The 16,408-nt window shown below is 39.6% G+C and overlaps 1 protein-coding gene across 6 annotated transcripts in view; it reads right to left on the reverse strand.

Moving 5' to 3' along the window:
• The window catches only part of TMTC1 (transmembrane O-mannosyltransferase targeting cadherins 1), a 282,362-nt gene that overhangs the window by 98,251 nt on the left and 167,703 nt on the right, over nt 1-16,408 (reverse strand). For all 6 annotated transcript variants that reach the window (XM_055280247.2, XM_055280243.2, XM_055280245.2 and 3 more), the window contains one exon: nt 5,059-5,180. In XM_055280247.2, the coding sequence (XP_055136222.1) occupies nt 5,059-5,180 (122 nt within the window). The remainder of the gene's footprint in view (nt 1-5,058; nt 5,181-16,408) is intronic.

Genomic DNA, 16,408 nt, shown 5'->3' on the forward strand with positions numbered 1-16,408 from the left:
AAGTAGCACAGGAATTTGCTCTTTGGCACTGAAGTGAATAAATCATCCTTAATCTGGGATGTGAATGAATATTCAGTCACTTTCTGTAACTTTACTTGAGAGCTATCATCAACTACTTCTGCTTCATCAATTCTAAGAAATTTTAGTTCATTGTAGCAATTTAATGTGGTTTTTATAAAACACAAAAAAGGCATAAAATTATATGCTTCTGCTGGGAAAAAATAAAAGATCAAAATTTCTATAAAAGAATGATTTCAGCCCCAAACTCTCTTGCCTGTTCAAAAAGGAGATCTGCAAAACTGGCTTTGTCACCAGAAGAAAAGATTATTCCAGTTTCTTTTGGTGGTAAACTCTGACCCTGAAGCAATGCAATGCTAAGCAGATAGCCTATTTCTGTCCCTTTTATCCACAGATTTCAAAGTGCAAATGAGAGGAAGGTGATATTTCAGACCTCTTCTGGGTTGAGATGGAGGAACGGAAGCCACGAGATTTAAGTGGCTAGTTCATTGTTAAGCATAAAGACAGAGGATGAGAGAGCACTGTTGGTCTGACTCATTCTGCACTTTTCTTGTAAAACGGCCAAATCAGCCCCCCTGGGATCGAAGGGACTCAACGCGGGCTTCTGTGAGGCTGGACATGACTTCTGTGAAATTCACGCGTGAGCATCTAAAGCTAGGATTTGGCTTCATAATAGCTTGAAACAAACATCTGATGAGTAGAAAGTTCACCTTCTTCAGAAAGATTACCAACTGAGCCTTTGACTTCATTTTCCTATTGTTCACTAAAGTTTCTGAGACAACACAGAGTTTTTGCATAAAAGTGATGATCTGTATTTTCAGGATGTCATTCATTACACCATATATATATGTGTATATATATGTGTGTGTGTGTGTGTGTGTGTGTGTGTGTGTGTGTGTATAATTTTTTTTTTTTTTTCCTCAAAAGAGCCTGGATACTAATGCTGTGGAAAATGGCTGTTTCTTGTCAAGGTCAGGATGGAAGGAGATTCATGAAGATACGATTCCTGGGTTAAAAAAAAAAAAAAAAAACATTTCAAACATGTTCTTACCATTCTCAACACCTATATGTAGGTTTATTAAATGGAACAGGCATTATCCAGTGCTCTGACACATCCACGGGATGCCTACAGCATCTGCAAAATCCTCCGTGGCTCTGGGGAAGATTTCAGAAACTCTTAGCTCAACTGTTTGCTATTCTCCATTGAGACAGGGGCAGCTCATCACTGGTAGGTAAAATCTTTTCCTAGTCCCCCATTTTCAAAGAAAACTGTCAATATTTAAAAAACGGCTTTGATGAAGTCATCAGAGACTCTCTAAAGCCACAACACAGAAGTTTCCTTACCCAGACTTTAATTTCCAACTCATCCTGGACCACCTCAATTGCACAATTTTATATACCAGTGGAATCCAGGGCCAAAAGGAACACAGCTCCCTTGCAGTTTTAGTTATAATAATGACTGTGAAGAAAGATGGATTCATTAGAGGTACAGCATCCCATTCAAATATTCCTAAGATTCCTCCTGTGTCATTCTCCCGAAATCCAAGTTAAACTCTCAAATGAGGTCAGGACTGTAAACCTGGCTGAGTGACCTGACCCTTTCATCAGCCCCCAGACCACCTCTAAGGGGCAGGAAAGCACCTCCACCCTCTGCTCAGGTGGCTCTGGCATCTGCTGAGATGGCATCTCTGGAGGGGGAAAGTAGCCTGGCTGGGACGGTGACGGTATGTATTAGTCCAGGAATTCACTAAGCAGTAAAGAGAAACACTCAGAAAAAGATGACTTAGTGACAATGCTGCAAGGCATAGATGGAGGAACTTGGAAAGAAAAGGACAGTCATCTTTTTAATGAAAACTGGTTTACTGAAATTTATTTTGGGTGCCTCTTTACCGAATTTGGCAAATGAAGCAAAACTGAGATTGGTTCCGTGAGACAGGCACTTGCTGTTGGTAATATCAATGCTTTCTTTTCAGCACTTTTATTTTAACCCAAATCAGCTTATTCCTAGAGGAAAAAGGGCATTTTTATTCCCAGGAAAAAATAAACTGGAGTCATAGAAAGGTCTATTTAAGATACAGCAGCCTGCGAAGAGCCGGAGCTGGCATGATTCTGGGGGTTGGAGGATACACCTGCCCAGGCAAGAGGAACCCCTTACAATAAGATACCCCACAAAGGGTGGGCAACAATACTATGAGCTTCTGTAACATTTACCTAAGGTCTCTTCCAGAAGAATCAAATTTAAATGTCTAGTTAAAAATTCCAGCCCTTCACTCTGCCTTTATTTCCTCACAAATTGGCTGAGCTTACAAATCTTTGTCACCCAGAACCCTCAGCTCCTGAAGAACTAGATATTAGGGCTCTTAGAAGCTTGATCACCATGTGAGTTGAGCCGAAAGTCCGTTACTATGTTTAGATTTTCTTCTTATTTTGTAATCGAGAAGAATACTAAGATGTTCCTATCAGGGAAGCAATATAGTCTAGAAGGTAAGAGATCTGTAGTAGACAGGGATGTGTGTTCCAGCTCTGCCACTCATCAGCTATACCGCCTGGGGCAAGTTAACTAATCTCTCAGAGCCCAGGTTTTATTTTTGTAAAATGGCGATAATGTTATCAGCTACCTCAGGGAACTGATATCAACAATAAAAATAGTATTTATTGACCATATATAATGCAAAACACTTTCTAAGTTTTATATATAATCTTTTTTTTTTTTTTTTTTTTTAGACGGAGTCTTGCAGTCTCCCAGGCTGGAGTGCAGTGGCATGATCTCAGCTCACTGCAAGCTCTGTCTCCTGGGTTCACACCATTCTCCTTCCTCAGCCTCCAGAGTAGCTAGGATTACAGGCGCCCGCCACCACGCCTGGCTAATTTTTGTATTTTTAGTAAAGATGGGGTTTCACTGTGTTAGCCAGAGTGGTTCCGATCTCCTGACCTCGTGATCTGCCCGCCTCGGCCTCCCAAAGTCCTGAGATTACAGGCCTGAGCCACCGCGCCTGGCATCTCATGTTTTTAAATTTATTTTTTCTGAGACAGGGTCTGGTTCTGTCACCTAGGCTGGAGTGCAGGGGCACGATCATGGTTCACTGCATCCTCAACCTTCCGGGCTCAAGAGATCCCCCACCTTAGTCTCCTGAGTAGCTGGGACCACAAGTGCATCCCACAACGTCTGGCTAATTTTTTGTTATTTGTAGAGACAGGGTCTCACCATATTGCCCAGGCTGGCCTCAAACTCCTGGGTTCAAGTGATATACATGCATCAGCCTCCCAAAGTGCTGAGGCATGAGCCATTGCGCCCGGCCCTATAACATTTTCATTTAATGATCACAATATGTCATTGAGTTGGGTACTATTACTATTCCCATTTTATGCAGATGAGAAAACAAGCTTAGAGGAATCCCGATCATGTTTAAGCCAGAGTTTGAATGCAGGCCCTCTGACTTCAGGGGCAGGCTGTGACCCACTACTACAGTGTGAATTACTTGACATAAAGAATATAACATGTTTATAATAGTGACTGAAATATAATAAAAATGCAATAAAAGTTTTGATGCAATTAATGATAAAATAGCATTAACGAATACAATAGTATTTATAAAATATTAGGACCTATTAAACGCTTAATATGAGAGATTCCATTTTGTTAATTGGCAGTTAACTCTTTGAGGGCAGACATGAGATTCACTTACTTGTGTAGCATTAGATTTTAGTAGAGCATTTATGGCAGAGGGGCTCTATGAGTATCTATCAAATGAAGAATGATTCCATTGGAATCATCAGTACTACAAAGAAAAGCTAAGATATATTCAACTGGTCTAAGCAAAAACATTTCTAGAACACAGATCGATGCCACTTTTTGGCCTTCTATACTACAGGTGTATTCCTTATTATTGGCAAGTCTTCAAAAGACTGTTACCTTAAACCATGTGGAATATAAAGAATTGTGTTGTATTTCTGTCCTTATTGAATAGTATTTCTCAAGCACTCATCTCCTTCCCAAACTGGGCTGAAGACACAGTAAACAATTAAGGGCTGCTTTCCCCTTAACTGAGTCAAAACCACATGCTGCAAAGTGTTAAGAAAGCTGTTAGGTATTTGGTTTCAAGGAATCAAAGATTATGAAATTCATTTCTAATTATATATGTTTTAAAATTTCTAGTACAATATCATAAATAAAAAATACCCATTTCCTCATAACATTTTGGTTTATGATACTGCCTTTTAGGAAAGTTCCTACTTATAGAAGAAGAATGAACTTTCCTAAAAGGCAGTATCATAATCCAAAATGTTAATTTTAGCGAGTTTACTAAAATCTCTATTGTAAAAATGAGAAAATCTGGGGGCAAAAAAAGCTTTGTGTCTTGTTCAAGGTCAGTCAACCAATAAATGGCAGAACCAAGACTTGGTCTCCTGATTCAGTGACATTTTCAAGCCTCTGAAAGGAAAAGTGGCCTTGGAACAATGACATTGGAATAAGACAAGAGAACAGACAAGCTTCAGCACAGTTCAAACATTCAGAGCTAAGTGGCATTATTTAATCACACACATTTGAATGTCTTTTCTAGTTTTTAAATCATTGTTCTTTTCCCAAGGACAAATTTTCTTGAGATTGCTTCCATTTTTAAATTGAAGAAAAAAGAACGAAAGAAAGAAGTTAATTACAATCATGCTACTGAACATAATACTTTTATGCAAGTCAAAAAACATTTCTAGAAAAGTATTATAATTCTGTTTAATAACAAACATTTAGACATAGATGTAGTGATAAATGATTGCTACTAAAATCCTGAATATACTCAAGTCCATATTTCACATTTAAACTATAAAGTTTACAACTGAAGGTAAACCACTGTAAACAAGAGTACATGTGTGGACATTTGCTCTCATCCAACCTTCTGTGTGGCTGTTTTTAAAGCTGAAGTAATAATATCCCTCGTCCCATGAGGATCTAATGGTCTACACACAAATGACTGTCTCTCTGGAACTATCAATGCTGGTGACAGAGGGCAGGTCTTGTAGGAGGAAGTCACGTGCAATAGTTACCTAGGCATGTAAAGGACTCTCTCCGCCACCACAAAACCCACCCTGAAGAAGAGGTTGCTGGCTGGAATGAACGGGAACACCAGGAACAACAAGCCGACTAAAACCTCCTTGTGCTCCAGTCTCTGAAACACACAATAGTGAAGGATACATTAACTTCTGTTGAATTCCACTTCAGGCAGCATTTAACCATCTCCTTCATTTTCAGGTTCTCAATGAAGAAATGAATAAATTAGACCAGTATAAACCTTTTGACTGGCGTGCTGAATTTAACAGAGAAACCTGACAGGCTAAAATGGCTGGCATATCAAAACACACACATGTACCCCGACACACATTTGCCACCCAGAAACATGGATACTGGCCCAATACAGTCAGTGACTGCTACTTGTTGTTTAGGGCTGGCTTTACAGCAATCCTGCTTCTTGATTCTGGCTCCATTCAGAATCCCTGTCTTTCCAGACACCCCATTCTCAAAGAGCAAAGCAACTGGCTAAAATCAAATGCAGTAAGGCACTGCAGAGAATTATGTCTTCCCAAAATATAATGTATTTTCTTTAAAAAATTCACCAGGAGAAGCAAAGTTTAAATATTAAGAAAATCAACTACTAATGATAAAATTTGGGACGCCAATGGAGAGAGAATCGTTTGAATTGAAGCGTACCTTCACACCTCTCAAATTAGGCTGGCAAGCGAGGATTCACTCCATTGATTTTTTTGAATAAAAAATCGTTATAATAATTCATTAAATTGACAAAGAACCTCCTCTGTTATTATATATCTTTATTTGCAAAGATCTTTCTGTCACTTATAATTAACAGAAAAAAACTTCTGTTTATTACTGATAATATGTTACAATGACATTGTAAAAACTCATTTGTATTTCCATGTGTATTTATGGTATAGACATATTTGAAGATAGTCACATTTAAAACAGACCTTAATGTACTGGAGAATATGTATTTTTTAAGTTTAAGAAAAAAACCAAATAGACTGTCCATATTTCAACTTTTAATGTTTCCTTTAAACATTTTAAAGTCTATTACTTTTAATAATTGGAAAAGAATAAGTAAAAGAATTTCATAAATATAAATAAAACTCCCTAATAAAAGCTACCAATACCTTAACTATACAAAGTATAACGATTTTAAACATCTTGGGATACTTGTCACCTTGATGTTATTAAAATCTTTGTTTCGCGGACTAAAACATATAGGGTAATATAACTTCTGAGAGTGATTCCATATGATTTGGACAGTTGCCCTTAAATAATTAATGGGTCTATAAGTAATGATCTCATTTTGACCTAAAGGAACCAGAATTTAAAGGAAGAAAAAAATAGATTATGTAACAAGCCTTCAACTCATGATCTACCAAAACTGACCAAAAAGGGTAAAAAAAAAAAAAAGAACAAATTCGTTTTATTTAAAAGCTGCAGGCTATCTTTTTAATTTAGACTATACTTGGGGTTTAGAAAGTACATTTCGATTTGAGAATTTAAAATGTATAGTTTATTTATTTGTTTAAATTTAAATTTTTATTTTCAATTTGGGGTACATGTGCAGGTTTACTACAAGGGTATATTGTGTGATGCTGAGACTTGGGCTTCTATTGTTTCTGTCACCCAGAGAGTGAAAATCGTACCCAATAGGAAGTTTTTCAGCCCTTGCCTCCCTTTCCCCTCCCTCCTTTCGGAGTCTCCAATGTCTATTGTTCCCATTTTTATGTCTGTGTGTACCCAAGGTTTAGCTCCCACTTATAAGTGAGAATATGTGGTATTTGGTTTTCTGTTTCTGTGTTAATTCGCTCAGGATAATGGCCTTTAACGGCCTCCATGTTGCAGCAAAAGACATGATTTTGTTCTTTTTTATGGCTGCTTAGTATTTCACGGTGTATATGTACTACAATTTCCTTATCCAATCCACTGTTGATGAGCATCTAGGTTGATTCCATGTCTCTGCTAGTGTGAAAAGTGCTGTGATAAACACTTAAGTGCAGGCATCTTTTTGGTAGAATGATTTTCCTTTGGGCATACACCCAGTAGTGGGATTGCTGGGTTGAATGGTAGTTCTATTTTTAATTCAATGAAAAATCTCCAAACTTATTTCTGCAGTGGCTAAACTAATTTGCATTCCCACCAACACTACTATATAAGCATTACCTTAAAGTACATAATTTAAAAAACTCTTCACAAGAATCCTGTATATCAAGAGCAAGTATTTCTTCTTATAATTGAAAACGGATCCCAAAGACAGAGTGTCTTGTCAAATGTTCCTCATTTACTCTGAGCTTATTATTGGGTAGTATGTTGCTATTCCCTTTTTATAGGTGCACTTTTAGAGAGATAGTTGATTACTTCTTTTGATGTTTCGAAAGCTAAAATACTTTTTACAAAATTATTCACACGTCTTCCCAAAGAAGTTTCTAAAGAGAATGTAATATACCCTAGTAATCCATCCTAAGAATTAAGAATTAAGAGTGCAAGTATAAACAGAACAATGATCAGGCTGTTTTTAAAATAGGAAATGGAAGACAGTGGTGCAGTGCCCAAACTCAATAAAGTTTCATTATTTTATTTCATTTTGAGAAAATTAATACTCATGAAAAAATTTCTATTTTCAAATTAAATGGATGACAATACTCTTTGTCTTTCCTCATCTCCGTTCGGTCAAGAGAGATGAAAAATATTCAAGAACAACATACTTATTGAATGACACCTCCATCTGCCAAGCAGAGAGTTGTAAAGTTGGGGAAAAAAGTGCATCATGGACATGGCTAAATTTTCTAGAATGAGACAGACTGGGAGGCAACCCGATTCTGTATCACTTGGATCACTGATGTGACAAAATTGGCTAAATAATTTATAGCTTCTTTTAGCCTAGTAGATTCAGATAATACCCTAACAAAATATGAGGAGAAAAAAGAGGAAATTCATGGTATTTTCCAAAGTGCACATGGGCATTCATTTTTGGACAAAGCACGAATGGAAATTCACTTATTCCCAAAGATACTAGGAAGAGAAGAGATATGAGTATTAAGACTGCTAATAATACAGCCATTATAATACATGACATTTGATTAACTGCAACTTCAGACAAAATAATTTACTTCTCTGAGCTTTAATTTGGTGATCAACTAGACAAAAGAAAAGGAATTCATACCTATATACCTGTTATATCTGTAGGAAAAATGTGCGATAGATTCGCTATTATAGGTGTTAGTTTTGATTTTTCTTTTCTGGCTGGGAAGAAGAGAAAGAAGCATCCCTCTGAGCTGCGAGGAGGTGAAAATCCTGTCTTAACACCCAGACAGACGAGGGTGCTGAGAGGGTCGTTCAGTCACCATCGGTACAAACGCACATCAGGCCAAGCAGCTAAGGGAAGAGCGGGGCTTTTCTCAGAGCCATAAATTGCCTCGGAGGAAATCCAGCTCCTGAACCCGTCTAGCCTAGTAGCTTCCGGTGTATCCCCTCCTCTTTCATACTTTCAGTTCATCTTTCAAAGTGCATTTCACAGATAAAGACACATGTGTGCGTGCGTGTGCACACACACACACTTTGATACACGTGTATGCACTCTGGCCAGCAGTGTGTGGGTGTTAATAGAAACAGGGTTCCTTCCTGCCCAATTCAACACAGATGATACACACTGCAGGCCGTTCCCTTCCAGAGAGGTGGAAAATAGGCTTATTATAGTAATTATTGTCATCATTACTATTTTTTTTCTCGCCTCTAAACAAGTTTCAGAGAAATGGTACATTGCATTTAGGGTACAAGTGTGTTCACATGATTCTAAGTATTGCACAGCTATATTTCAATCCTAAGGATTTATTTGGCAGCCCTAGGATCTAGCTGTCTGCCTCCAATTTATCAATCCATGGGGAAGCTGATGACAGTAAAGCTCCCCTCTTCAGCCCTGGGGTTAAGGCATTTGCCAGGCTGACAGCTAGTATGGCTGAATACTTATTAGGCTCTCCTTTTTATAGGTTTTTGGGTCTACTTCCTCTGTTAAGACTACGGATTCCTTGATGGTAGTCACCAATGAATGTTTAAATTTATCTAGATTCCTGGCACAACACCCCTACTGCTATCTACAGGAAATGTAACTGTCAGCCTTCACTTGAGCAAATCCAGGTCTCAGGTTTATTTAAAATATTGTGAACTTTGAATCCACAAAAGCCCTTATGTTTAGTGAGGCTATCAAAGTTGAAGATAATACAGACTGCATCTGATGGATGGGGAACTGACTTCATCTTCAACATTCTAACTCAGAAGCCAAGAAGAACGCTTTCAAGACCAGCATGGGCCATGCAAAGCTAGAGGAACAGAAAGTGCCTGACTGTTTTGGGCAACTGGATTCTGCCTGAGCTCTGCACAAATGTCTCTGGGAAGACACTTTATCTCACTCTCTCTGGGAAGCTACACTGAGCCCTAAGCTGCCCTGTTGCCTACCTGGACTTCACTGCTGTGTCTGCTTGCATTTAAATGTTAACGGCCTCTCCCACCTCCAACTCTGGCAGTAGCCAGGCTCGCCTATCTACAAGCACAGCTCCTGTTGGATTTCTCTCCATGGCGACAGCTCTCAGCAGGTGCTGGGTGGCTGTTCCCCCCTCTGCCCCTTCAAGCCATCTAGTAGGTGTCACCATCACACGTGGATCCTCTACTACTACCCACATCACCGCAAATGGTCCTTTCATAAACTCTCTTCAATCACCTCACTGGCCGCACCATGTATTTCCTGCCAGGACTCTGATGGATTGACCAGCAGAGTGAGAACGTGGGGCAGAAATGTGGACTCCAAGAAAGAATCAGAGCTCGGGCTGGTGTGAGCTGCTAGGAGCCAGCCCCAGCACACCCCTGGCTTGGTCCTGTACATCACAGTCTTTCCATTATGTTTCAGCCCTTGAGTGAGGCACCCTGTTTAAGGCCACTGAGGCTATAAAAAATGTAAAATGTTATATTGAAATAGTAAAGACCAACATCAATCTGAGAGAGCTCTGTTATCTGGCAAATGGGGTTGAAACCAATTTCTCAGTAGCTGGAGAGGAGGAAGTTTTGAGCATTCACCGCTATGACAATGATTAAATGCAACAGACCACTTCTTAGGACTCAAACAAGATCTAGAATCTTAGCTCCATGACAGTAATGTGGGGACAAAGGGAATCCTGCGGCAGTCTTATGGGTAAAAAGAGTAAGAAAAGTTAAAGCCGATTCTCAGGGGCTGTTACAGCTGCCACACACCTTGGTAAAAGGGACCTTGGTGAAAGGGACCCTGATTCAGGCCCCAGTGGTCACAAGGCCACACTGCGAGATGTTTAGGGACAGTCCTCCTGTGACATGAGCACAACCCACATCTCAAATGTAGACATGGAAAGGTGCCATTTACATTTTTTTCCTCTTGTCTGAAAATAATGTGATACACTGAGTTGGGACAGAAAATGGCTCAGGTTCAGGATCTCAACAGCAGAGCTGCCAACCCACACTCTCTAGTTGGTTCAGGCTGGTGATACCATTTCCTCACTTTCTTGAGCTCTAAAATTTACTCATAAATGCACAGGGAGTAAATTTTTAAAAGGGGAAATGAATGAAGAAATTATACCCCCTCAGAGACAAAAGTAGACTTGTATACTTCATGTCTTCCCCAAGCCAATTGAAACATTGCTTTTTCCCATGCCAAACTTTCTTTGCCAAGAGGCACTGCCAGATGCCATAATGAACAGAGCACCGAAGGCCGATTAAAATCAGAGGATTTATAAACTGACATTTTAGATTTCTGGTCTTTGGTTCTGAACTTCATTTTTTTTTTTTTTTTTTTTTTTTGCACAGAGCCTTTTGATTTGTTTTTAATCAACAGTCTGATCCTTCTTGCAAACACCAGTTCCTGAGATTAAAACTTCTTATCTCACAACAGCAATTACCTTTCAGAGTTAAGTAAGGAGGAATCATGAAGCTCTCGGATTGCTTTACTCTAACTGAGAATAAACTAATTCCTAACTTTACTTGGGAATGTAAGTTATATTCTGCATAAGTGTGTATTTAAATGTTTAAAAAATAAAAGCAAAAACCTTTTAGAAGGCACTTTATTGAAAAATATCAGTCCAGTGCAAAAATTTCTATTCACTTTAAGCAAGCACTAGTGAGGAGATAAGGTAATTAAGTAAATTAGAAAAATGTTGGTGAAGAAATATTTCCCTGATTAGAATGCAACTATTACAGGAATTTATGATGACATAGAAAAAGTCAGAAATGAACTTTCTTTATTTCTGTGGTTCTGAACAAACATGGAAAAGGCATTAGAAAGCTATGTATTGAATTTAAAAAGTGTGATGAGGACTAAAGAGATGAAGGAGAGCTGTAAGCGAAGACGTCTTCGAAAGTCCGGTTTAACTTACAAATTACTATATGTGTGTTTCACACAGATGGGGCGGGGGGCGCGGCGCAATAAAAGCCACCCAGTAAGTTGCAAGTGGTAGAGGATGGAGGAAAAACAAGTATCTTCCAAGCACATACCATATGCCAGACACTTGACTTCAATGGGCCCACTGAAACCTCATGATAATATTACAAAGTAGGTATAATTATCCCCATTTTTGTAAGTGAAGAAATTGAGGGCCAGAGAGCATGACAGACTTCTCTTAGTTGATCCAATCAGTAAGAAGCAAGGGCTTCAAACTGAGGTCTGAGTCACTCTAAAGCCTGTCCTCTTCCCACAGTCCACGTGGCTTTGGTATCCAAAGTTAATGCCAAGTGTGGGGAGGGATTTCAGCCTTCTCTACCATCTGATTTCATAGCAGAAACACACTGAAGGCAGATATGTCCCAGCAACTGGAGGTGGCCAAGTGAGACACTGCTGAGGACCTCTAACAGAGGGTGCTATTGGTTTACTTTGCCAGATAAATGCAAGCACAAGATTGCATTCTACACTCTACAGGGATGCAACAGGATCTATGGCACAGAAGACGTATTTCTTGTCAAGTCCTCTGAATGCATGTGTGAATGGTTTGAAATGGTTCATCCATTCATCTCCTTTAAAAAAAAAATTTTTTTGAGACAGCGTCTTGCTCTTGCTCTGTCGCCCAGGCTGGAGTGCAGTGGTACAATCTCGGCTCACTGCAACCTCCACCTCCTGGGTTCAAGCAATTCTCCCATCTCAGCCTCCTGAGTTGGGATTACAGACATGTGCCATCATGCCCGACTAATTTTTGTATTTTTTTAGTACAGACAAGTTTCCACCATGTTGGCCAGGCTGGTCTTGAACTCCCGACCTCAAGTGATCTGCCTGCCTCAGCCTCCCAAAGTGCTGGGATTACAGGCATGAGCCACTGCACCTGGCCTCATCCACTCATCTTGACACCCACCCTCTGAAAGAATGGACATATATATATCCTCTGATCACAGTGGGTTAAAACATAATTTATTTGACTGATCTTAGTTACTGACTTGTAAGTCGATATTATATCTGAGAGAGCTTGAGGGGTGGACAATAATCACTTCTGACATATGAAATCAAATACTGTAATGAAACTGCCCTTCTTAGTAAGGAAAGTGAAGGAGCATCCACATTCTAGTGACCACAGGGGTTCAATGAATAAGTTAAGTATCCAGGTAAGTGGGTCAAAGGCCTTCTAAATTTTAAATCTACACACATTCCTAACTTGTTATTGTTCTAAGCTTCTTTCTATAATATTCCACTGCTTATGATGAATTTTCCAGGAATGTAACACTGTGATCATCACTTAATCTTGTAACATATCTGTCATAGTATTTACTCAGGCAGATGGATTTGGAAACAGAAGAGTGATGCTGCTCTAAGAGATATGTGTCCATGTGCATTGAGATCTAAGCTAATGGAGTGACTCAAGAGAAAGGGGGGCTTGAGTGAGGTACACCTAGGACCCCCACCTGACATCCGTGACTTCAGTGGGAGGCCGTGGCCTGAGGGGCACTAGATGGGTGCCTGTGAGAACCAACAGAGAACATCTGGGCAAAAGCTCAGCCATGTGCTGGGAACCTGTCTGAGTAGGCGGTGGAGAGAGACAGCCAGCTGCATAGGTGTCAGGGCTTTGAAGCATCATGCTTACCACATCCAGCTTTGATTGGCAAAATAGAGATGACTGTGGCACAAGTAATGCCACAGAATCCTAGGTCAAGAACTCTAACTTAATAAGGGGACCCAGTGCGGAAGAGAGGTAGGAGCGCTTAATCATTTTATCCCCTCTCTGAGGATTCAATGAAGACCCAAGATGGATTTAAACATGCAATAAAGCCACGAATGAATCTAGCTTTGATGAAATGGAAGAAAGAAAGGAAAATGATAAATCAGATACATTTTCATAAACCATTTTGTTCCTAGGAAAATAGGAAATATCCATGCCTGGGAGAAGTGGTCCTCTACCTATGACTATAGCTCAAATGTTTCTGTTAAGAAGACATCCCTCAGGCAAAGTCTTCCAAAGCAGGATGATCACTTCTTTTCTGTTAAGAAAGTGAAAAAATGTTTTACTTTTTCACAAAGCAAGTCACAGTCACCAAAATACATGATTCATCTATCCACTTGGAATTGTCATATAGAAGACCGTCCCTTTGTTCTATAATCTAAAATTAATAAGGAGAAAGAGCCATAAAAAAGTCCACACAGTTTCACTCTCCTAATGAAGATCTAAATGTTTTAGAGCAGCACTTCCAAAAGATAATCATCCATCCTACTTTATCAAACTACAGAGATATGTTTGGCTTACTTCAAGGATACTACACATGAATATAACAAGAAGTGTAGTAAGTCTTCTCTTAAGAGGTAAAAGAAAGAGGAAAAAAAGATGAGATTTGCTTGTATGATTGAACTTCTAGAGGAATTACTATTCGTGGTAGATTTGATTCCTGTTATCTGTCAATGTACTCATCCAAAATCAAAATATCTTCTATAATCAAAACATGTCACATCTCATTGGACAAGACCCACATCCCTACTTCTGAAACATATGGTCATAAAATCCTGATGGATCATTTTGTTTCCACAAAGATGGTTAAAAGGCTCTTTACACGAATAATTGACATGATGGAATAATGCTCTTCCTTCACCTTGAACTGTGTTTTCAAACAGCCTACCTGCCATGGCTTAAAAGGGTGAATTTAATGGACTAATGAAATTTAGCAAAGGATGGAAACAAAGGTCCCTATGTTTGGAAATGGTATCAAATGCTTGTAATTTTCTGAGTTCAGACAGGCACACACCTATCTTCACCATTTCAGAGCATGGGAGATGCATGCATAAAAAGACTGATTTTCACCAAAGCACAACAGTCCAAATATCTCAAGTGTATATAAAAGACAAGAAGGTTTATATGATCTATATGAGGCTTGACATACAGATAAAAGTAAGAAGTTAATCCAATATTCGCTAGTTGGGAGTTATATTTTTCTTGGAAAAGTCTCACAAGGGAGTAGAAAATAAAATGTTTTAGACAAAGAAACAAAGAACAAACTTGTTTCTTCAACAAGCCTTGGCAATAAATTATTCCCCAAGTGAAGACATTGTCATTGTGAGGACCAACATCTATAACAGGCAGAAAAATAGGGCTCACTGGCCAAAGTCACCCAAATCAGAAGGAACTGTGGTGGACTGGAATGGAGAGAATTTTCAAGCCAATGCCAGGGAAGCTGCCATTCATAAATGTTCTTTCCAATTAATCACTTTTTCATACCAAATGCCAGAGTCCTGGATTATAAGCTAACAGGGCCAATTCGGCCATTTAAAGTTGCCAGGTTCTTTTGTAAATACTGGTGGCCTGTGGCAATTAAAACCAGATGGGATACAAAAATGAGAGCAAGTCTGAGAAGAAGTTCTGTTAAAAGTGCAGCCATTTTTTAGCAGTCACACGCTGGCTTCTCAGGAAGCTCCAGGAAGTCCTTTCTCTGTCCTCCAGCTCTCCTGTAAGAACCTTCCATGAAAGGTTTCCGCTGAGGTGCATGTAACAACGTCCTGAGGCAGCCACATCTCACTTTCTACTTAGAGAAGGCCAAGAAAACTCCCTCGAGTGCCTTCTTTTAAATCATGTTAAGCAGGTGAAGATACAAGTTTTTAACTTATTTCAGTTAAAAGAAAAAATACATGTGGAGAGATATATATGGTGCTACTTGGGTCTTGCTTTGGAAACTGCCACTTATTAATAATCTACCAATGAATGAACTCTTCTAGGTGAAACTTGCCTCCCCAAACTGTAACATTTCATGAACGGCCTTGCAGGGTCCCTCATCCATCAGGACTCCCAGCAGTCACAGACACTGTTGTATCAAACATCTATATACACATTTCTGATTACAGCCTCCATAGAATGAAAAATATAATTTGTTTCAAGGTCTTAGGTTACTGTTGCCTTGCTGGAAACTATAAAAGGAATGGTTTCAAAGGAATCCTTTTTCAGGTGGTATTGCTAAAAAGGTAATAATATGAAAATGTTTTTGTTGATGCTGTGGTGGCAGTTGTTTTTGGAGGTACAAAGAAGGCAAGCAAGGAAATGTTTAAACATTGCCCAGAAATGAACTCTCAAGGTCCAGTGACCCAGGCACCTTTGTATATCAAAGTCGATACTTCCCAAAGCACTTTGCAAGAACACTTATCCACAAGAAGTCCCTAAAAAGGGGTTCCAAATTCAAGTAAGTTTAAGGAATGCCATTCATGATACACCCCTTTTGGAAACTCACAAGGCTTAGAGCAACATAAAGGCTTTGTGAAGCCCCCCAGTAAAGAAATATGTTTAACTTTTTGAAACCTAGTGCTTGTGAAATACAGAACTGTAGAATCTTTATTTAGAGTAACCTTACTTAATGGTCTGTATGATGCTGTGACATATTTTGAGAAATGCTGGTACAAACTGCTCTAGCAGAATGAAGTTAAGAAAAGTTCTCACTTTAGGAGTTTCTATAACCTACCCCCCAAAAATCAACCCGCTGTCTGGCAAACACAATTTCACTGATCTCATCTATGGCCATCATGCTACAGTTGAAATACATTTTCTGGGGCCAGGTGCGGTGGCTCACACCTGTAATCCCAGCACTTTGGGAGGCTGAGGCAGGTGGATCACCTGAGGTCAAGAGTTCAAGGCCTGACCAACATGGTGAAACCCCGTCTCTACTAAAAACACAAAAATTAGCCAGGCATGGTGGTGGGCGCCTGTAATCCCAGCTACTCGGGAGGCTGAGGCAGGAGAATCTCTTTTTTTTTGAGACGGAGTCTCGCTCTGTCGCCCAGGCTGGAGTGCAGTGGCGTGATCTCGGCTCACTGCAAGCTCCGCCTCCCGGGTTCACGCCATTCTCCTGCCTCAGCCTCTCCGAGTAGCTGGGACTACAGGCGCCCGC

Source organism: Symphalangus syndactylus, chromosome 5 (assembly GCF_028878055.3).
Source record: "Symphalangus syndactylus isolate Jambi chromosome 5, NHGRI_mSymSyn1-v2.1_pri, whole genome shotgun sequence".
Classification (NCBI taxonomy): domain Eukaryota; kingdom Metazoa; phylum Chordata; class Mammalia; order Primates; family Hylobatidae; genus Symphalangus; species Symphalangus syndactylus.